Source organism: Octopus sinensis, linkage group LG5 (assembly GCF_006345805.1).
Source record: "Octopus sinensis linkage group LG5, ASM634580v1, whole genome shotgun sequence".
Lineage (NCBI taxonomy): Eukaryota > Metazoa > Mollusca > Cephalopoda > Octopoda > Octopodidae > Octopus > Octopus sinensis.
The window spans coordinates 51,749,766-51,774,461 of NC_043001.1; the positions used below are offsets into that span (position 1 = coordinate 51,749,766).

Genomic DNA, 24,696 nt, shown 5'->3' on the forward strand with positions numbered 1-24,696 from the left:
TTCATAAGCAAGATACCACTTGTTAGCAAATATTTATTGGTTAAAAAATTCTAATAAATTAAATACTATTTGAAAGCTTCTGTTTATGAGGAATGATTTGATTAAGTATTGCACTTGGTTTCAACATTGATTGAACAGTTTCACACTCTTACTTTAAGTCTTCTGACAATATTTTTGATTTATTTCCTAATTCACCTGGTGTATATTTTTCGTTTTAAAACATTGTGCCAATGTAAATAACATATTTTTGTTGTTAATGTTGTCCAGTCTCAAGCATAACCACAGCATGTCACGCAATCATGAAGAGCAGCATTTGATTCCACCACATGAAATCTTGGACAAGTGTCATATGGCATTGCCTTAGATCAATCCAAACTATGTGAGTAAAATTGGGCAAACGGAAATTGTGCAGAAGCCTACTGATTCTGGTGGAGGATTATGTTATGGTTGCTTGTTCTATGGAATAATCAATAAGCAGGTAGCTCAGTTTACTAAACTTAACACCAATCATCTGAAACCAATGGAAATCCATTTACTTAGTCTCAAGTTAACCCTGATTGAGCAAATTCTATGATCAAAAACATTCCTTTTTTACTACTTAGATAAGGAAAGAAAGGCAATGCATCATGTTTCTTTATTTCATTTTTCACCATGTGAAAGAAAAGAGAAAAGTTAACCTCAAACTAGAAACCTGACCTGAATGCATACAATACATGGGGCTCTGCTAAAACCACTCAAGGAGTATGTAGTGGTGTTAAACAGAATGACAGACTAGATTAAATCTACTATTCAAGATCTGGAACAAGAACCATAAGACAGGCAGGACTGTGTGATTAGGAAGCTTGGTTCTCAACCACATAGTTTCAGGTTCAGTTTGACTATGTGGCACTTTGGGCAAGTGTCTTCTGCTATAGCCCTGGACCAACCATAATCTTTTGATTGAATTTGGTAGGTGGAAGTTCCCATCATGTGTATACAAGTGTATGAAAGTACTTGTCTCATCCAATGCTTCAGCAATTCCACTAAACCATAATTCTGGAGTGGTATCCCCACAAGGATGAAATGCAAAGTTGACCATGGGAAGATTTGAAATTGGTGCAAAACATTTTGTCCTATGCTAGCAAGTTTTTCCTTTGCTAAGTAATTTGTCTTAGAGGCATCTAGGGCTACATTATATATTATTTCAAAATGTGACATTCATTGTAAAAGCAACATAACATGCTTTTTTCCTTTTCTTTCTTTCTTTTTTTTTTTTGCTTTACAGGTTTCTTCATCCATCATCATTTTAACATCCACTTTTTTCATGCCTGCTTGGGTTGGACAGAATTGAGGTGGATTTTCTGGGGCTGGATACCCTTCTGGTTGCCAACCCTCACTTGTTTCCAAGTACAGTAATATTTCCTCATAGCCAGACATTCTCACAGAATACTGGAAATGAATTACACTGCTTTTATGACAGTGACAATCATCTTACAACTATCACTTGATGTCAAGACAAGGAGACACACACTCACACATATATAATGGGCTTCATTCAATTTCCATCTACCAAATCCATCACGTTAACATCAACTTTTCATGTTTGCATTGGTAAATGGAATTTGTTGAGGTAGATTTTCTATGGTTGGATGCCTTCCTGTAACTAACCCTCCACTGTTTCCAAGCAAAGTAATATTTTTCCATGATCAGACATGTTCTTGTAGGATACTGGAAATATATATATATATATGAAGGAGGGAGAGATAAAATAATAAAAGGATGAAGTGAACTATAGACAGCAAGATAAGTAAAGAGTCTGGAATTGCAAGAAATAGAGTAAACAAAGCCATGAATTAGCATATGAACAGTTCATTTGAGTTGGTGAAACTGTGGTTAAAACCAGTGGAGAAAGAAATTAGTAAAACAGCCAATGTGAGAATACCAGAATCTAGACCAGAACTCTACATAAGAATACAACTGAAATAGAAGCATAACACAGATATTGTGTCTTATGCTAACTATTAATTCTATTTGAACTAAGCCATAAAAACTTTGTTAAACATTGTCACATGATGTCAAGACAAGGAGGCACAGACACACACATCATCATCATCTTCGTTTAGCGCCCGCTTTCCATGCTAGCATGGGTTGCAGATATATATAATGGGCTTCTTTCAGATTCCATCTACCAAATCTATTCTCAAGGCTTTGGTCATCCTGCAGCTGTAGAAGACACTTGCCCAAAGTACCATGCAGTGAGACTGAACCTGGAACCATAAGGTTGGAAAGCAAACTTCTTACCATGCCCCCATGTCTGTTTTAGTCTTCCTCTGTTTCTCCTAATGGCATAAAAGCAATCACCTTGTGGTCTTGTTTCTATTTTCATTTCCTGAAACACCATCATTATTTAAAGTTTGCTTTCCAAGCTGGCATGGTTGGACAGTCTGACATAGAGCTGGCTAGGAGGGAGCTGTCCAAAGTCCAACTGTCTGTTGTGGCATGGCTTCTATAGCTGGATGCCCTTCTTAATGCCAACCACTTAACAGAGTGTGCTGGGTGCTTTTTGCATGTCACCAGTACAGGTGCATTAATACAGCAACGGCACAGGTGCATTTTAAGTGGCACCAAACCTGAAAGGACAGGCTTGTATGCATGGAAGACAGCGATTTTACTTAGCTTGACATGTCTTATCAAGTACAGCAAATCCTGGTCCCTAACCAGAAATTACACTGGATTAAATTTATATAACATGAGCAAAACGCCCCACCCCACCCCACCCCATCCAATGGACAGTGCTGAGTTGTCAAACATTTAAACCAAATTTTCTGAAAACAACTTGTCCGACCGTCCTATAGGCCTCCCCTTTGAGAAACACTGATTTAACCTAAATTTGAGACACCAGCAAAAGAAGAAATAAACATAGACTTTTTTCCAATTCCAAACAAAAACGATTTTATTCACAGAAATATGAAGAGTTTAAAGTACCAGTAATGATAAGGCTGTTGACTGGGAGCACACAAACATGGTTTAAACAGCAAGCTTGGCAGGAAAGAAACGTGCCTTTAAGCAGTACAAAAACAACAAAAAATGGAAGATGCAGTTCTGTACAGGTTGATGGAAGAAAAGCAGGACAAAAACGGCTTTATCAATCGCATTCTCACCTGGAATCGATTTTTGTAATTTTTTCAAGATTTATACACGCCCTGATACTATTGGTATCTACATATCAAATTTGAGCACAATCAGATGGAGAATGCCCAAGAGCCAAGAAGACACACACACACACACACACACACAGACAGAACGGATTTTATGTCAGAGGGTATATGACATATTCTTTCATTTTCTAAGAGGCACATCATTTATAGAAGATTTATTTCCATTTTTCATGAAGCTTTTATTGTCATGTTCTAAATGTAAACAAACTTGCTTTCTCATTTGTAAGATTAACCCTTCAGCATTGAAACCAGCCATATCTGGCACAAATATTCTTCCCACTTTATGTTCACACTAGCCAGATCTGACCTCTTACACCTACCCTACATTGTCATTCCTAAAGTAAAGAATAACATCATTGAAATATGAAAGCTACGAGACACTGCTTGAGTAATTCAAAATAATATAAACATATAAGCATTACATTTGAGAGAATAATCTGAATGCTAAAGGGTTAAAGCATATAATTTAGATAGATGAAAGTAGGGAAAGCTATATATATATATATATACATATATAGTGTAATGACTGTAATGGTATCAACACTATCTGGGTTACAGAAGATGCAAGGTTCAAGTTTTATAGGTAGAGAGGTATATTTCTGTGCAAATATATTAAATGACAGAATCACATAACAATCTGGACAGGAAAGGAAGTTATATGAGACCATGAAAACTTCATAATCTGCACTCATGTAATGTCACAGGTTGAGTTTCTTGTCAAGATAAAGAAACACTTCAGTTGCTAACCTTTACAGAAATATATATATATGTGTGTGTGTGTGTGTTGTGTGTGTGTGTGTGTGCGTGTGTGTGTGTGTGTGTGTGTGTGTGCGCGTGTGCGTGCATATGTGCGTGTATATATATATGTGTGTGTGTGTATGTGTGTATAGCTTATCCTCTATCTCTCAAGCACATACATGCATGCATACACATTTTTTTCTAACATGCATATATGCTTTCTCTCTTTCTCACAAACACATTCATACATTGACTCAATCTCACTCACACAAGCACATTCATACATAAACTCTCTTATATACATGCACACACACTATCTCTCTTTCAAACACATACATATACATAATGTTCTCACCCACTGATATGCAAACATGCATACATATATACTCACTCACACACACACACACAAATACACTCATGCATGCACAGGCTCATCCACTAGCTCTATACACACATACATACAATACACACATCTAAATAAATATGCTCTACTGATGCTACCTATCTATAACATACAGAATAGTGAATTGGTGGAATTGGTAGATCACTGGACAAAGCAGTATTTAAGGCCTTTGACATTTCGAGTTCAAATCCTGTCATGGTTATCTCTACCTATCACTCTTCAGCAGTCAATAAAATAAAGTTCTAGTCAAGATCTGAAGGCAATTTAAGCAACAATACCCTCCCCTAAATTGAATGACCATATCCTTGTTTTAGAAATTAATATTTACTATTATTATATAATTAATTAGGATGGTGGTACACCACAATTTGTAGAGCAACAAATAAAATGCCTTATGGTATTTAGTTACACCCCTTTACATTCTGAGACCAAATCTAGTTGAACTTTTATTTTATTTTACTTGTTTCAGTCATTTGATAGCAGCCATGCAGGGACATATTTTTAAACAACTGCTGTCCACATCCAAATGTAGAACTTGGTAAGAAGTGCTTTCAGAACCCACTTTCACTTTATTGAAAAATGTGAATTCAACCTCTGGATAATGGCATATGTCCTCTTAAATTTAAATATTGCTCTTTGTTTATGAGGTGCCTACTGAATGCAGTTAACCTTAGCAAGCAAATACAGGAGTTTCCTAAGGAACAAAATGTATTCAGATTACTCTATCAAATATTATGCCTATTTAGTTATACTGTTTTGAATTAATCATACATTATATCATACCTTCACGATTTTGATGATGTGATTGCTTATTTTTAGAAAGACATTGTAGAGAGGGTTTGAGAGGCAGGAGCAGTCTGGTCAGCTTGAACATAAAACAAATATAATATTTTGGTAAGATATGGCCAGTATAATGCTTAAGTATTAAGGTATAGCTACCAATGTTTGGAGGCCTGTAAAGGCATTCATGCTGGAAAATGGATGGCATAAGTTGTGGCTTCTGGTGCCTTCATCAGGACTTTAGAAAATTGTGAATTTTGGAAAAAAAATGCTGATTATATAGGAATCACTTTCAATCATCATGAAGCTAATCCTTCTGCCAAGGGTCCTGCATCAAGGATGGCTGAAGATGATATTTAAAAATGAATGAATATAGATGATGCTATGACTAATATTCATGATTATGCTGGTTCAGAAATTGTACAGATAGTTGTAAGTTTTGGAAAGATGCTGGGAATAAATATAGTGATGAAAATGAGAACGACATAATATCACTTGAAAGGTGAAGTGCTGTGGAGTCTAAATGATGCAGTTTTATAGCTAGACAGGGATATAAATGTTACATACATCACAGAAAGCCCTAAATATATGAAACAAATCAGCTTGAAATACATGCCTTCCTAGACAGACCGTGCTTGCTTGTATGTTCCAATGTATATATACTACAAGCAGAGATACCTGGTGCAGTTCAGGATTAAAATGGTTGCAGACAGTCTCTTGAGATGTTTGGAAGAATAACATGTAATAACCAAATGATATATATTTTTTACTCATCTGACAAAATTTTGCCCAATAAAATGTTTTAATTAATGGAATTTAATTCTTTTGAGCAAAATCGAAACAGCTGTAAGAGAATATGTTGAATTTTTGCAGTTAATAAATTATATTAATACTACCTCTCCATTTTCTGGATTTTAATTTAAATAGCAATAATAAACTTTCCTATGAAATACATTCATCATCATCATTTAATGTTTTCCATGCTAGCATGGGTTGCATGGTTCGACCGGGGTCTGGGAAGCCAGGAGGCTGCACCAGACTCCAGTCTGATCTGGCAGTGTTTCCACAGCTGGATGCCCTTCCTAATGCCAACCACTCCATGAGTGTAGTGGGTGCTTTTTACGTGCCACTGGCACAGGGGCCAGAGGAGGCTGGCAACATCCATGATCGGTTGGTGCATTTTACGTGCCACCGGCACAGATGCCAGTCAAGGCGGCACTGGCATCGGCCATGTTCAGATGGTGATTATTCATGTAGATTTTTTTACTTTAAATTTTATTTGTATTACACTCTTTGATATGTATTCATCAATTACACAAATAAAATTAAGTAAGTATCAACTATATTTCTTCTCCATTTTCTTATATTTACTTAACACACACACATATGTATTTGAGTTGGTTGAGCTGTTTGAGAATGTAGTGGGAACAGATAGACAAAGGATTTTATATATATATACACAGGGTCCGTAAGATATTTGAGGACAGATTTATGCTTATAAAAAAACATATATAATAACAGATAATAACTTTATCAAAAAATGCTATGTGGATGAAAATAAAGCTTTTCTATAATGTTATTCAATAAAGCCACCTTCAGCTTCAACAAGTGCTTCTATATGAGATCTAAATCATCTACATGCTTGAATCAAGTGGTCCTGGCTCATTTTGGACATTACTTTGACTATAGCAGCTTTCAAAGAATCTTTGGTGTTATGGGCATGTTCGATGACCTCTCTCTCAACAATGCTCCACATATAATAGTCCAATGGATCGAGATGTGAGGAATTAGGAGGCCAAATGTTAGGGGTTGTGTGGCCATGAAAATTTTTAGCCATCCATTCCTGTGTTACTAGAGCCATGTGTGATAGTGCAGAGTCTTACTGAAATACATATGGTCTTCCATTGCATACACAGTCTATCCAGGGCTTAACAGTTATTTCCAGGACCTCAATGTAGGTGGCAGAGTTAACTCTAAGGTCTTGTGGAAAGAAGTAAGGAGGCATCACATGTCCTTCATTGCTGACAACCCCTAAAAGCATGACAGTTGCAGGAAATTTTGTATGCATAACACTTGGAACTTCAGAAGGGTCTGCACATAACCATGTCATTTCTTCTGTTAACTTTGTGATCTTGGTCAAAATTTTTCTCATTTGAGAAAAACCAAATCAAATCTTCTGCTGGATTTTTCAGTTTAAGAGCCTTTTAGATCTGATGTAGTGATTTTCTTTTGCTTTTTCTGACAAATTGACCTTTCCTCATTATAAAAGACTTATATCTGATGTCTTTGTAGAAAACATTTCTGACTGTTCCTTCTGACACATGGAGATCTTTTGCAATTGACCTCATGGACTTTCTGGGATTGTAATCAGTGGTCTGCTGAACTTGCTGGATAAATTCAGGTATTCTGATGATTTCAGAGTGTTTAGAATGTTTTTTATGCTCTAATACTGGTGGCATATTTCCATTTTCAGTCTCTAGTTCCTTAAAAACTTTGTAGAAGAAAGATCTGGCAACTATTAAAAATCGAGATATTTCTAAATTGCTATGCTCAGCCTTTATAACCACATTAACAGTATGCCACTTCATTTCTTGAGTAATCTGAGGGTCTGCTGTTATTATTTTCTGAAACAAAGATTATACAGAGTTAGCCAAAAAATGCAGCAATGACCCAAAAAAGCTATGTCCTCAAATACCATACGCACCATATATATATATATATATATATATATATAGTACCGCATCGACTGGCCTCCGTGCTGAGGGCACATAAGAAAACACCATCCGAGCATGGCCGTCTGCCAGCCTCGTCTGGCACCTGTGTCGGTGGCACATAAAATCACCCACTACACTCTCGGAGTGGTTGGCGTTAGGAAGGGCATCCGGCTGTAGAAACACTGCCAGATCTGACTGGCCTGGTGCAGCCTTCAGGCTTGCCAGACCCCAGTTGAACCGTCCAACCTATGCTAGCATGGAAAGCGGACGTTAAACGATGATGATGATGAGATATATATATATATAAGAGAGAGAGGGGGAGAGAGGAGGATGTGTGTGTGTGTGTGTGTGCTTGTTTATATCAGTCTGAAAAACAGTTATGATTTTCTTTATGTCAGCTGCAACTACATTTTATTTACAAAATTATGATGACCAAGTAATGTTCATTTTGAAGTTAGTAAACCTTTCAAGTACGACTCAGTTACATGCAAAACTAAGAAATATAATGAATCTCATTTGGAATAATAGATTTCATATTACTATAAAAATATTTAAGAAATGCCTGTCTGCTTAATCTGTAATGAACGTTTTTTTTTTTAACTGAGACATTCTTCCTATAGCTGTAAGTCTATAGGTTTGCTAACACTTTCGGAATTGTCCAGTACAAGAAAAGATTTTACAGCGTGGCAAAAGTATTAAAAAATAAAATTTTTAAAAATCATTTTAATTGAGTAAGTAGGAGGTTAAGGATTTTTGTTTTCTTGTTTTAAATGTAAATTCCAAGTGTTTCAGAAAGTGGAATACAAAAAACAAAAACGCTAAAATTAATGAGGAAAAACAAAAGGAATCCAACAAAAGAATCATTATAGTGGTGGTTACTGTTTTCGCAGAAGGGGCAGCCTTTAAGGTACATGAATTTTTTTTTCTTTCTAAAAGTACATGGATTTAAAGTTTTTTTTTTTTTTGCGCTATAAAAGTCTGGATTACTTGTTTCAGAACAGAGAACATGAAGTGGGGTGAGGTCGACGTTTTAAAAAATTAGGGATTCAAATTTGTTTTTAAGTGTTCGTCCCTTCACTCACCATTGTTTTGAAGTGTGTGATGCAAAGAAATAAAAAAAAACTGAAATCCCGGCGAAAACGGAGAAAACCCAGCTTGTATAGGTGAGCTGTTTTGAAACTCCGCCCATAAAGTAGTTGCAAGTTTGTAAGTTAAAATATATATATTGTGGCTGAAGTGCCTAATAATGTATTAAATAAATTCATAATTTCTTCTACGGGTGCTAAGACAAATTTAAGTCAGATCCCTTCACACATACATACATGCATACAACATAATGTCTGATGATGATCACGGTTGGAACGTCTTAAATCATAGATCTGTGTTAAACAACACAGGTATTAAGAGACATACAAGGTACTATTTAGGAACAGTGGTCCCGGTGCGCGCACTCACGTACTCCCGCATCTGCGCTAGTTAGTCGTGACTAGTCGATCCTAAAGCGACTACCTAGCAAAGTAAATAAAACACAAATCATTTTTTACACAAAGTAAATAAAACACAAAAACACAAAGTAAATAATTTTGTTAAAACAAAGTAAATAAAACAAAAACACAAAGTAATGATCGACTTGTCACGACTAGCTAGCGCGGATGCGCGCACCGGGACCACCCTTCTTAAATAGTACCGATATACTACATAAACAAACGCACATACAACATGTCTGAATTCAGAAAGGATGGGCACAGCTGGAACGTTTGTGATCATAGATCTGCAGAACCAAGCTAAACAACAACAACAGGTATTCAGAGATATACTACACAAACAAACACGCGCACACATTTTTTCTATGAATTAGTTTACGAAAACTTAAAAGGATAAACTTGAAAAAGGTGAACAGAGATAAAGTCACTGAAAGTGTAGCTATGAAAATAGCAGCAGGAAAATACTGTCACATTTTATTTAACTACTATGAATAATAGTTGGAGTAATTAAACATGAAATATTTACGTCGCTTGTTAACTGACTACAAAATGTCAACGTAACTTATCCAGAGGCATTAAAAACAATGTGGAAAAAACGTTTATTTAATACATTAAATAAATCAATAAATTATAAATTACTAATCACTCATTTCCTGAAATTTTTCAGGGACTGTTTTTTTTTACCATAATTCATTTAACAGAAGGAATATTTCAGCAAAACTTACCCTAGACAAGTTACAGCGAAGAGAAATGAAATCACAGCGACGAAGCATGCAGAAACGATCAGAATATTTAACGTAGTTCTAGGTCAGGTGTTCTCAAATAAGTCACTAAGTGTATATATAATACATACTGCTTAAAAGGAGGACAAACTATATAGATTTCCTGTTTTGAAAATGCAAATACCTGTTTAAAAAGTCAAGTGGCATATTTCAAACGAATCCCAAGCAGCCAGTATCATGCACACCTGTGAATGATGATGGAAACCCATTGTGGTTTGAATGAGTATACTTAAGATGTCAGCTTGAATACTTCAGCATACATAATATACTATTTAGGTAATTAGACTAATATTTTTGGAATTTATCTTCTTTGTATAAAAGTTTTCTTTTGATACATAAACACAACAACAACAACAATAATAAATAACACGATATTTTAGAAAATAAGATTTTAAAACAAGTTTTTTGCGCTCGATCCTTCGAACTGTGTACATAAAATATTGTGGAAAAAAATGAAACACGGTTCCTGTTTATGGTTGCCAGACATCCTTTATATACAGGACATGTTCCATATTTGATAATTTTGTCCCCTGTGCCGTTTTGATCTTTCAGGGACACTCCAAATATCCCATATTTAGTTAATTTTCAAACCTATTTTTTACTACCTTCTGATGGTTCTTAGTTGTAACTTTATAAGTAATTATGCTTTCTTTTTTCATATTCTCTTGATGAAAATAACCTAAATGTAACTAGTGTTTCTAAAAGTTTACACAAAACTGATGTGTTTGCAACTTGATACTGTCATCAAAGCGTGTTGTTACTACTTGCTACGGTCCATTTTTTTTTCTAACTTAAAACTAATCCATCCATTCCAAGATGCCAAAACGCAAATGTAAATTTCGTGATGAATATTCCAGCGAATGAACATTTATCAAACAAGGCAGAAGCTGTTTTGAAGCAAACTGTGGTGTATGCAATTGCACTTTCAGTATTGAACATAGCGAGAAGTCTGATATCACGTAACACATAGAAACAGCAAAGCACAAAAGTAGTATTACTTCTACTTCAAAAGAAGCTGGTAAAATAAACTTCTTGATCAAGAAAAACACAGATGAAGAAAGTAAAATAATAGCCGCAGAAGTTGCAATGGCATTTCATATTGTCCGTCATCATCAGCCTTCAGTTCAAATGACTGTACGAGCGTACTATTACCAACAGTATTTTCTGATTCAAAAATTGCATGCAAACTTTCAAGTGCAAGGACTAGATGTGCTGCAGTAATAAAAAATGTTGTAGCTCCATACACCATTGCGGAGATTGTTAAAGATATAAATAACTCTTTTTGTGGTATATCTACAGATGCAAATAATCACAATGTTGAGAAAATTTCCCCGTTGATTGTAAAATGTTTTTCACGTGAAAAGGGTTTGCTGATAAAGTTATTGCGAGTAAGATCCCTCCCAAATGAAACCTCAGAAACAATAGTAAGTTTCTGCAGAGAAAGCCTCGTCGACTTAGGACTGGACGTGAAGAAATGTATAACTTTTGGTGGAGATAACATAAATACTAATTCTGGTGGACGTTTGCGCATAAGCACAAATAACATTTATTCGAAATTCCAGGAAAGCATGAATGAATCGATGGAAGGTGTTGGATGTCCAGCCCATATTCTGCACAATGCTGCTCATACCACGGTCAATATTCTTTCTGTTGCTGTTGAAGTAATTACATTATTTACATTCGACGGATATTTGTCCTCATCTTGTTTGTTGTTAACACAACGTTTCGGCTGATATACCCTCCAGCCTTCATTAGTGTCTTGGTGAAATTTTGAACCTGGGTTCTCATTCCTAAGGTATTTTTCGATGTTATTGTTATTCTTCAGGTCACTGCCTGGAATCGAACTCGGAATCTTGGGGTTAGTAGCCCGCGCTCTTAACCATTACACCATATGCCCACGGGCATATGGCGCAAGGGTTAAATGTAAATAATGTACATAATTCTTCATCTCTTAAATATAGAACTGTTGAAGTAATTGTTAAATTGTTTTCATACTTTAGTATTTATACTGTTCAATCTGGGAAGTTGAAAGATTTCTGCGAGTTTGTTGGTGTGCAGTATGCCTCAATTCTCTTACATTCTAAAACTCGTTGGCTTTTTTTGATGAGAAGAGTTAAAAGAATCCTAAGGTTATTTAAAGCACTGAAATCTCTTTTTGATTCTGAAGAAAAGGTCCCCCAAATTCTTGTAGAATTCTTCTATAATCTGCTGAGTGAAGTCTTCTTGTATCTTGTTCACAGTTTTGAATATGTTTTAGCAACAGGATTATGAAGATCAAAAAGAAAGAAAACAGCATTATTGAAGTACTTGGCTGTTTAAAAGAACTCGTTGCAGTTATGAAGGAAAGAATCAAAGAAGAGTTTATTCCTCTTAGAGTGAACGATTGCCTTAATAATGACTACGTCAAATCTGAAGAGAAAAGAAATTTCTACTTGAATTGGAGAATTACTTGTAGCACTTGACATGACTATCTTGAGAAATGGATTTCGTCTTTTGAAAATTTTGATAACTTTACACGGATGTCATTAGATACAGTTCAAGTATGAGAACATACAGAATTGTCTTGTCTAGTGTTAAAAAACAACAGTATAAAAATTGACGATAACATTCTTTTCTGTCAGTAGTCAACATTTAAAACACTCTTTGCTAGAGAGATGCAGATCAAACGTGAAGAATGGAAGACCAAGCCGTGCTATGAAATATGCTTTTCTATCCTTCAGCAGATTGAATTTCAAGAATACTCCGAGTTAATTTTGTGCCATTTCTTGTTTAGCATACCAGTGCATAATGCTAATGTTGAGCGTGGTCTTCTCAATGATGAACGTTCGGTGTACTGAAGAACGAAGTAAGTTGGACGTGGCTACTGTTGAAGCTATCTTACAATGTACATTGAACCTTAACTATCAATGTAAAGAATTTTATAGGCATGCGTTAGAAAACAAGGTAATTTTTAATCACCCACAAGGGGACGACATAGAGAGGACAATACAAAAACACGTGGGGACATATAACACGAAAAGATAAAGTTAGAAATAAAATTTAAAATATGGTAACCTGAATAATACATGAAAATGAGCTGCTTTCCCCACCTCAAACAGCAACACTTCCTTCTGAATCCCGAGTCCTTCAAAACGTCCAATCCGAATTTTTCTCTCAGTTCCTCATATCTTACTTTTACCGGTATCCTTTTCCGGTTTGCATCAGTCTTCCAATACTTATAACCTTTTTTATATTTTGCAATCCCTTCCTTCTGGCTCCGAGACACCAGCACATGTGCCAACCTACAACATTAGTATATCCCTCCACATCCACAAATTTTGCTTGTTACCTTATTTATTAGTTCCTCGTCTACATCCTCTGTTAACACACATACATAGCTATTTTCACGGTGGGGGAGATTTTGTGTATCTTGTGATGTCTGTTTCTCTTTTTTATTTTTTACATTGTGAAGGAAGGGAATGAGTGGGTTTTGGTGTCTGTGGGGAGAGGGTAGGTCTGAGAGGTTATGTCCGTTCTTCCTCTTATTCCTTCTTCCCTCTGCCACTTTTTCCTTTCCACATCACCTCCTCCGTTTCTGTGGCTTGGAGGACGGCCACTTCCTCCTCACTTCCAAGGAGGACAGCCGCCGTAACCCAAGCCACATCTATGTCTGGCGGGATTCCCTCTACCCTGATCTTGGATGTCCTCCTTCCAAGATACACGGGTAGAAGGACCACTTTATTCGACTTCACCGTGTTTACAGCCAGCCTCTTTGCTACTTCCTCCGTCTTGAACTGGACCACCACAGTTCCATATTTATTTCCTCTTGCCAAAAACACCATATCCTTAGATACCGCGCTCAACGCATTCTCAATTGTTTCGGCTTCTACTTTGTCTACCTTTTTTCTGTTCCACTGAATAAACTTTATACACAATGGTTCTCTTCATCATTTCCTCCATAACTTTCTCTGGAGGCGACAACTTGACGTCACCACCTACTTTATGTGCCATTTTTTGGTGTTCTTCCATTTTAGACAAGTCTATTTCATTTCTTTTTAACTCCGTTATCTCAGCGAAGCTCTTTTTTTTTTTCCAAGACATCTGTCCATTCTGTTTACTGCCTTTACTAATTACTGCTCTGAAGTGGACAATTCCGACACACTGAAGTCCGAACAGAACATTTTTTCATTAACCATCGCTCTCTCTTGAAACAGAGAGAGAGCACAACCTGTAAACCGCTACAAAGAAGCACAAAAATCAACACTTCAATAAAACTTAATAGACGTTAAAAAAATACGACTTGCAGTAAGAATAACTTGTGCTAAGAATAAGGCATGGGTTAGAAAACAAGGACTTGTTAACAAAAGCCAAATAACCAATGAAATATAACAAAAGGTAATGGTTCAAGTTTAATTCCCGTGCGGTCTGTTAAAATTTTGCATATAAGTTTATCAGTTTTGTTTCTTTTCATGTTCTCTATATGAAACAACTTTTTTGATTATTTCCTATATTGTTTGCATTAAATAATAATTTTATAAATTATTTCTTTTGCTTTTTCTATTGTCTCTACTGAATAAAAATTTTACAATGCTTTTATTTTCTCAATATTTCTTTTAGTTATCTATTTTGCCAGTATTAAATAATAATATTCAAATGTTTTCACACTAAAATATTTTTTTCTATATTGTCATGAAATAAAAAAAATTTACAATGATTTCGATTTAAGACTTTTTTGCTTATTTCTCTTGTCTGTATTAAAGAAATATCTTCAAATTATTTCACTTTAACAGAATTTATTTTTTTTAGCTTGTATTAAATATATTTGAAATGAGTTTACTTTTGCTTTCTCATAACCCATTAAAATAATTGCTTTTATATAATACTAGCAGTATCGCCCGGCGTTGCTCGGGTTTGTAAGAGAAATAACTATATAAGCATTTTTAGAGAGTTATAGCCAAAAAATAGCAAAAAAATGCATTAAAAATGGAAAAGAAATGATGGTAAATTTTTTTTTAAATCGTTGACTCATCGTAGACATTTTTAGAGAGTTACTTCCATTATATAATAGCAAAAAAATGCACTAAAATGGAAAAAAATGATGGTAAATTTTTTTAAAATCGTAGACTCATCGTAGACGCGCGCTAATACCCAGAAGGGCTCGATATGAATCACGACTATAAGATACCCGGTTTTGGTTAAACTGCACCGCAAAATGTGGGAGTAGTTAGGAATCTAAATCGTAGGAGACAGACACACAACCTCTCTTTTATATATAAAGATATATATATATATATATATATATATATATATATATATATATATATATATATATATATATATATATATATATATATATATATATATAGAGAGAGAGAGAGAAATTTTAAGAGAATTTTCTAATCTGGCAACCTTATTCCTGTTAAAAGTGAAAGATAAAGAAATAACTGCTAATAATCAGTAAAAAAAATCGTCAATAACCAATAAGAGTAATAAATCGAAAACACTGGTGATTTACTTCATTTTAATGAATCTTTTTAATTAATAAACTGAACATTTTTGCAGTAGAAGATAGTGGGGGGGGGGAACCTTACAAAACTATAACTCTCTCACACAAACACACAGTTAAACAAACTGGGTATAAGTACACATTATACATGCGATGATAGTCGGTGCCGTCTGTTTCACTTTACCCGCAATATTATACGTATAAATTTCAAAAGATTGCCATCCCCCATGCAAACGACGGACAAATTTAAACAAATCTCACTGAATTAAAAAGAAAAAGTAAACAAATGATCACCAACGACACCAATAGAATTTTATGTAAAATACGTTTGATTTAACCTTTTTATCAATTCGTAAACTGATTTACAATAATTAAACAAGATAATGTCTAATGCATTTAATGAATGCTAAGAAAATGTTCAGTTTCTGTGATTAACGGCAGTTAATTTAAGCATCGCCTATTCTTGCCGATTATTTGTTTAATTTTCACCTTGATTTAGATAAGTTTGTTTCATTTATTTTTGTCTGCTGTTTCATGTATAGAAAAATTCGAAAGATCTTCAGAATTTTTTAATCTTTCAGAAAATATGTGTATATATTGAACATTTGGCAATCAAACAGACGCGAAGGGTCTAGAAAAAAATTGATGAAAGCTCAGGCAGATGATACCTTATATATATATATATATATATATATATATATATATATATATATAGATATAGATATAGATATATATATAGATGAGTGTGTGTATGTAGGCAGATAGATGCAGAGCATCAATAAACTGGAATGGTCCATCAAAACAACTCCTTTATTTTTTTTTCTGTAGATCAACTGTGCAGGAAAAATGCCTAGCAGTATTTCTTCTGACTTTACAAACATTTAAAATACTGTATGGATCAACTTTGCCTTTCAGCCGTTTGAGATCGATAAAATAAGTACTAGTTGAGTACTGGGATTGGTGTAATTGATTTACACCCTCCCCCGAAACTGCTGGCTTTGTACCAAAATTTGAAACCAATATTTAAATATATATGAAAGCAGTCAGGTAGCAGAATCGTTAAGCATGCCAGCAAAATGTTTTGTGGCATTTTGTCCATCTTTATGTTCTCAGTTCTAATTCTGTTGACATCAAATTTGCCTCTTATCCTTTCAGGGTTGATAAAATAAGTACCCGTTGAGCACTGAGGTTGATAAAAATTCATTTACACCTTCCCTGAAATTGTAGATTTTGTGCCAAAATTTGAAACCAACATAAACATAATTCACACACACACACACACATACATTACAAGCACACATGTTCCCAGATTTCTTACATTTGATTTAATAACCCGGTACTTTTAGATTATCTAAAATGAAAAGTAAAATTTGTTTTGGTTTTTTTTTTTTTTTAATCGGAGACTCAGATCGTATTTACAGTACAAACTCCAGCAAAAGCAAATGGTAGAAAAATGCTAAGTAGAACACTTTAATATAATTGGGTTACTGATGATAATTAAAATTAGACTTTATGTAAAACTGTACACTCGTCGAGAGAGAGAAATCCTCTAAGCAGTCGCTCAACCTGCAAGAAACAACAGCTAAACCTCCCTCAAATGACTGCTGTTGTTTACATTACTGTGAAATTGCCAAACAAATTCCCTATGCTTAAGTTGAAGCAACACCTTTCAGAAAATATATAAGATCCAGAACTATTGTTTTTGACATCATGTAAGGTTTTGTGGCACGTCAATAAAAAAGCGCTTCATTACAACTTAGCAACTAAGGTTCATTTAACCCATGGGGGCCGATATAAGATTTTGCTGTCACATATCTTTCTTGTTTCAGTTATTAGACTGCAGCACAATCTTGAAAAGTTTAATCGAATGAATCGACTCCAGTACTTATTTTTTTAAAGCTTAGTACTTATTCTATCGGTCAAACACTATAGTAGAAGACACTTGTCCAAGTTTTCAAGGAGTGAAACTGAACCTGGAACTATGTGCAATAAATTGGTTATAATTCTGCAATACAGAAAATATCAACATTTTTAATACAATTCCTAATAATATCTAATTATAAAAATACGATAAGATTTTTAAACATCAAATAGCTACGAAGCTACGAATTTTTGTAAAGCTGACTTGGCTATCACAAATTAAAACACGAATGTACATTATTTACATTATGGAGTGAATTTTAGGGCTTATAAATCTATTTTTCTGTCCTTCTTTAATACCGGTTCCCATATGCACTCGGTCTGCTTAGGAGGTTGTTGAGTATCCTTGATCAATTCTGTGAAGTGGTGGAATTCTTCACGTACGATGTTGATCAAGGGTACCCCCATTGAATCCAACCAGATGGTGAGTCTAGATGTGATAAGCCTGTTCACCAAAGTCCCAACTGGTGAAACACTATCGGTGATACAAGAAAAACTAGTGACAGACACCCATCTAAAAGAATGCACTAGTATACCAATAAGAAACTTGATGGAAATGTTGACCTTCTGTGTAGAAACTACCTACTTCAGTATGGACACTGATATATATCGACAAGAAGAGGGTTTAGCTATGGTAATAGCCAATATATACATGGACTACTTTGAAAATTTGGCTTTAGGATCAACACCACAAAAACCAACACTATGGCTACAATATGTTGATGACACCTTTATACTGTGGCCCCACCAGGAAGATGTCCAAGTGCTGTTAGATCATGTGAACTCAATAAAGCCATCCATACAGTTCACAATGGAAAATGAAACAGACAATCAGCTGGCATTTAGCCTGGTTTACCCTTCCTGTCGCTAACCCTTGCCAGTTTTTCAACTAAAGGATCTTTTATTCCCTTTGAGTGCACTCTTCCCTAGGTACTGTTGACTCAACAATTAAGAGGGGTTGCGGGGGGGGGTCAAGGAAGGTGGTCAAATTAGATTATGCTACAGAATCCGAGCATTTTTTAATTCTCATAATATGGCTTATAACATAAGCACTCCACATCCACATGTACCTTCCAATCACAAGTACCATGTCAGAAGTCTGGATATCAGGTCTCTTTTGTTTACAGTCCTGCATTACCCTTTGTTTTTCTTGCGGAAAGCAACAGGGTGCAATTTTACATTGACTCTCATGCACTGTCACTCCTAGATTATTGTTTTAGTGCATCACACAGAATTTTGCTATGTCACCAGGTATGTTATGCAAGGGATTAACTGCATGCTGCTAGAACATGCATACAATTATTCATAACCCTCAACTACGAATGATAATCAGCAATATCATTCCAGTCCTAATATTGGTTTCAAAATTTGGCACAGGGCCAACAATTTTAAGGGAGGGATAAGTTGGTTACATCAATCCCAATATTCAACAGATCCTTATTTTATCAACCCCAAATAAAAGGTAAAGTCAACATCAGTGAAATTTGAACTCAAAACATAAAGACAGACAAAATACCACTAAGCATTTTCACCTATGTGCTAACGATTCTGCCAGCTTGTCACCTTATTCCAGCCCTAATATTAATTGGAGATACAACTACTCTATACACTTTAATCTCCTCCACCAGTGATGATGAAGGCAGCCAAGTTTCGTAGTAGCAATAAACAGCCCAACCCTTGAAAATCATGTTGAGAGATCAAACTACTCTTCTAGAAACTTACAAGCACACTTCTCCATTCTCTCCACTATTGTTTATCATATTTCATACACTTTTTATTACTTACCTACCTTTGTAATGGAGGCGCAATGGTCCAGTGGTTAGGGCAGCAGACTCACGGTCAGAGGATCGCGGTTTCGTTTCCCAGATTGGGCGTTATGTGTGTTTATTGAACGAAAACACCTAAAAGCTCCACCAGGGGGGGGGGTGACCCCTGTTGTACTCTTTCACCACGACTTTCTCTCACTCTCTCTTCCTGTTTCCCGAGTAACACTGTGATGGACTGGCGTTCCGTCCAGCTGGGGGGGGGGGAACACATACACCACAGAAACCGGGCCCATGAGCCTGGCTAGGCTTGAGAAGGGCGATGTTTTTTACATTTGTAATAAATATACATTCTCTGTGGATGTAGGTGTGTTGTATGAGATGTTTATAAAACGCATGCTGACTCAACGAATAGCTGTCACAGAGTGAAAAAGGGAACTTACAAATAACAAGTGTAAATCTCCCTCAAATTCCATCCTAGCATCTTACTAAAGGACATTTTGGACAATCCAGTCTTGGATTCACTGCACCAAAGGAGAAATATAGCAGATGTAACTGGAATACATTTGATCACAGGTTTTCTTGATTAGAGCTGATTAAGGCTAAAAAAGCAACACCAACAAGTGTCAACTTAGTTGTTACAGTGTGGCTCCAGATCAGCTGATCTTGCAGTCCTATAGCATGGGACCACAAGATCCTTCTTCCTTCTACTTCTGTACCTCACTAAAAACCATACTTCATACTCTGACATGGAATGATGAATTGTGTTAGGTGCAGTGACAGTCTAGACATATTGTGCTCTTTTCTTGCTCTTTCGTCTGTTCAGTCTATTTCTGAGTATTTTATTTATAAGCTACATATACTTTCACTATTGATTTTTATAGCACTTTATAATAATCAATTAATCCTCTTATTGCCTTATCTAGTCCCTAATTTTTTTCTTTCTGTTGTCATTATTTAACCCTAAGTTCATAACCTGTGTATGTATGTATTAATACATACATACATATATATATATATATATATACACATATACTCTTTTACTTGTTTCAGTCATTTGACTGCGGCCATGCTGGAGCACCGCCTTTAATCGAGCAACTCGACCCCGGGACTTATTCTTTTGTAAGCCCAGTACTTATTCTATCGGTCTCTTTTGCCGAACCGCTAAGTAGCGGGGACATAAACACACCAGCATCGGTTGTCAAGCAATGCTAGGGGGACAAACACAGACACACACACACGCATATATATATATATATATATATATATATATATATATATATATATACATATATACGACGGGCTTCTTTCAGTTTCCGGCCCGAGGCTATAGTAGAAGACACTTGCCCAAGGTGCCACGCAGTGGGGCTGAACCCAGAACCATGTGATTCGTAAGCAAGCTACATACCACACAGCCACTCAAAATCAGTTATATGTTCCTCTTTATTATTTATTAATACGGACATACACATTTTATACATGAAGATTCTATACCTAAATACTGAGTAGAAATGTACGTTATGATTTTAATAACTTATTCAGTATTTGGTAGCGGTTCGGCAAAAGTACCCGATAGAATAAGTGCTAAGCTTACAAAGAATAAGTTCTGGGGTCGATTTGCTCGACTAAAGGTGATGCTCCAGCATAGCCGCAGTCAAATGACTGAAACAAGAAAAAGAATAAAAGAATATAATTCTTTCATGTGGTTATGTTTCGGAGATAGTCTCTCAAGTGTCAAATGAAAATCCTGTTTTATAGTTGTTTTATCTTCGCGTTCAACAATGGCCGGAACATTGTTTTATTTCTTTAATTTTTTTCGTATGCTGGTGATGCCGGCATTGTCTTTGATCTGCAATGCGTGTACGTGCGTGTTTGTATGTATGTATATATGCGAGTGAGTATGTGTTAGATTGTTCAGCTCTCTCGAGTAGATCAAAGACAACGAAAAAAAAAATAAAGAAACAAAAAGGTTTGGTTAATGTTTACATCTTGACCCGGAAATGAAAATCCAAAAATAAATATTGGAATAGGTGTAAAACAATGTGTAGGAAACGAATATGAAAAAAAAAATAATAAATAAATAAATGCGCGCAAAGCAACGGGAGGGTGGGGAGAGGACTTCGGTAAATTCACAAGATCCGAGCTTTCCCTCATAACTTTTAGGAAAATGGGTTTTTTTTCAATGAAATTTTATAGAAATACCTTTCAAACGGCATACATTAACCAAAAGGATTTGTTTACGCAAATTGCCGAACAAGTAGATAAAGCAGCCGCAAAATACGATTTTTATATGACACGCGGGAGACTGCGTTCCCGCACTTCTGTTCAGTGTCGTTGCTCAAGTCAAAATTTTCCTTACACAACAGTCTTAAAAAACATATTGGAAATTTTGATTTTGTCGACTACACAGTGCGGTAGGGTCAGTTGGGCACCGTCTGTGAAAAAACCAGCACCGTGATGGAATTCACTCTGCCAGAAATTTAGAAACATGCTGTACTGCTTGGCGTACGCGCCGGAAGCTCCAATACAAACATTTCAGAGTGTTTAGGTGTCAATCTGAGGACATGTACCGAGAGTAATAAAAATCAAACTTGATATTTAGAGTGATCACTAGCGTTGGCGACGTTATGCTTCTATTCATTTTGCCACACGCTTTCAGACTCAACACGGAGGCCTACATCATGTGCCTGGAGGACGTAGTGCTGCTCTGGATCAAGAGGGTGGCTGCTGAAAGACCTTATGTCAGGCAATTTTTGCGACCATATCATCTCCCACATCTGGCCACCTAACTCTCCAGACTACAACCTCCTGATGAACTGAAGACAAGGATTATGGCAGCATTCACTAATTTAAACAAAGAGACGGCCCAAAAGAGTTGCAGGAGATTCCGAAGTTGTCTGGAGGCCGTGGTTGAAGCCAATAACGATGTTATTGAATAAATTTACTAATTTACTCCTTAGCATTTCAAGATATTTTTATGTATTTTGGTAAATATATCTGTAAAAATAAGATGTCATTTTTGCGTAATTTAGATGACAATTGATTCACCGCACCCTATATATATTGTGTATATATATATATATATATATATACACACACACGACGGGCTTCTTTCAGTTTCCGTCTACCATATCTACTCACAAGGCTTCGGTTGGCTTGAGGATATAGTAGAAAACACTTGCCCAAGATGCCACGCAGTGGGACTGAAACCGGAACCATGTGGTTAGGAAGCAAGCTTCTAGTACACAGCCACTCCCGCGCCTATTTCGGCTGGAATGCCTCTTACTATAGTTTGTCTGATCAATCATAGTTTAGACCTGGGCCTAAACAACATCTCTTCAACATGTCACGTATACGTTATATTCACATACAAATACTGAATGTCTGTCCTGCTTTTCAATTACCATGGTGACGCTTCATGCTCTAGATACATAAAAAAAAGGCGGCGAGGTGGGTGGTAACAGACGAGTAAAAAAAGTAACATAGCCTGCTACACAAATGCTGATAAATAAACAGAGAGCTGAATGAAGTATGGCCTTGTGATTGAGAAGTTCGCTTTTCGAAGAATGATGCGTGGTTCCGGGTTCGATCCCATACATGCAGCCTGGCAAAGGTTCGACTAAAAAGCCTTGTGGAGAAAATTTAGTTGAAGGAAACTGCGAAATCCCAATGCATCGCAGTTCAATGAGATTTCATTTTCTTGACTTAGATTTCCTTAATCTATTTGTCTTTAGGATAAATATGAATTATATTTATCCAGCTTTGTGTTACGTTGATTCCAAGGTGACACGTGTCTGTGGAATGTTCAACACGTTAATTCATGAACAGGTAAATCGTACAACTGAATGGGTGTATATTTGACACGTCTGTCTATGAATGCATGTATGTAGGCGTGTATATACTTCCCATAGGCACGTACGTGTGTGTGTGTGTGTGTCTTTCTCTTTCACACACACATAGAAAGACTATAAATTCGGCGGTGGTAAAGAATACGTACATCACCCGTTTTCAGCGTAACAAAAACCCTAACCCGAAACACCAGGTGTACGTATTCTTTACTTTCGCCATACATTCTGAGGTATGTATTCGATTAAATCGGCTCCGGTAAAATGAAAATCTAAAATCCACTTCGGTGGGTCTCGAACTCAAATGTTAAGGAACATAAAAACGTTCTTAATCCATTACTCTCCCTTAATGTGCTAAAATTATACATTTAGTTTAACTTGGACTTTTAAACACGAACAGTTTTTAGGTTTTGCGACAAAAACTTTTTGAGTTCCTTTTCAAAATATTGTTAGCATGTTTTTGTTATGAATCATGAATTAAGCATCATGATCATTATTAATATTAACCATAACTTGCAATTCTGAAAACGCGGTGCTATATATAAAACATTAAAATACGATAGATACAAAACAATTGCTGGAAAAAAATGTAAAAAAGAAAAAAAAAGAAGGAAAAACAAGCTTTGTTACCTTGGTAAAAAGTAGTATCCAGTTCATTGAATAGTTTAAGGTATGAAGGATAGAGCTTTACATGCCGAGTGTTGTGTATAACTTAAGTGTGTCTATGGGTGGACGATAAAAAATCTTGGGACGTATTATGAGATTCGTAAAGATTTATGCGGTAGCTGATTTGCTCCTACCTTTTAAGTAGAAAGAGGGGAATACAAATTTAGGGAAAAGATTAACAAATGACAAACACATACATAGCACAAAAACAAAAAGTATATGAAACTATCAACGCATACGCGCTGAGTGGTTTAGCCAACCAGATTGGGCTGTAAAGTGATTAGTAAGCTTGCCTTGATCTCTCTCTCTCTCCTTTCCCCCCTTCTCTCTGTGCTTCCTCCTCTTTCTCTCTTTCTTGTATGTTGTGTTGAATTGTGAGGTACAATTTGTCTGGAAAATTGATTTCTTTTAAAGTTTTGCGGGAATTGAAATGTATGTCGTTTGAAGTGAACACACACACACACGCACACATTATAGAGTTTATGTGTGAGTGACACACTCACACACTGTCACTTTCTTCACGCATGTGTGTGCGTGTATCATGTACACAAATATTTACACACGTCTGTGTGTGTGTGTGTGTAGTTGTAGTAGTAGTAACACTCAGCTTTGCTCATACATACATCCATACATACATGGTGGCTGCCCCCTCGTTATCGAGTATGGCCATTGCACGAAGCTTAATCAATGTTGTTATCATGCAATGCCTATGCAAGAAGACTTTTTTTCAAAGTGAGGAAAGGCTGTGCACTGAGTCAATCCCACTCACTAAGCAACAGCAGCCATAATCCGAAAAGAAGAACAAGTCAACATCATCGGTAACCACTGAGCCGCAGGTTTTATGTTGGAGTTATCCCAGTTTCCTGAGTTACCTTCTCCTAGAAGAATGCCCTGACAAAGGCTAGGAGTCTTTCACTCC

General features: G+C 36.0%; 1 protein-coding gene across 7 annotated transcripts in view; it reads right to left on the reverse strand.

Moving 5' to 3' along the window:
- Nucleotides 1-24,104, reverse strand: part of LOC115212306 (leucine-rich repeat-containing G-protein coupled receptor 4-like) — an 85,318-nt gene extending 61,214 nt beyond the window's left edge. For 2 of the 7 annotated variants that reach the window (XM_029781160.2, XM_036503435.1), the window contains exon 1: nt 23,742-24,060. Coding sequence is in view for 1 of the 7 variants with exons in the window: in XM_036503436.1 (XP_036359329.1) it covers nt 18,068-18,070; nt 23,742-23,768 (30 nt within the window). In the remaining 6 variants the exon portion in view is untranslated. Of the gene's footprint in view, nt 1-10,041; nt 10,256-18,067; nt 18,071-23,741 lie in introns of those variants that run through there. The other 5 variants (XM_036503434.1, XM_036503436.1, XM_029781163.2 and 2 more) reach the window with 5 other exon arrangements.
- Between the last annotated feature and the right edge of the window lie 592 nt (nt 24,105-24,696).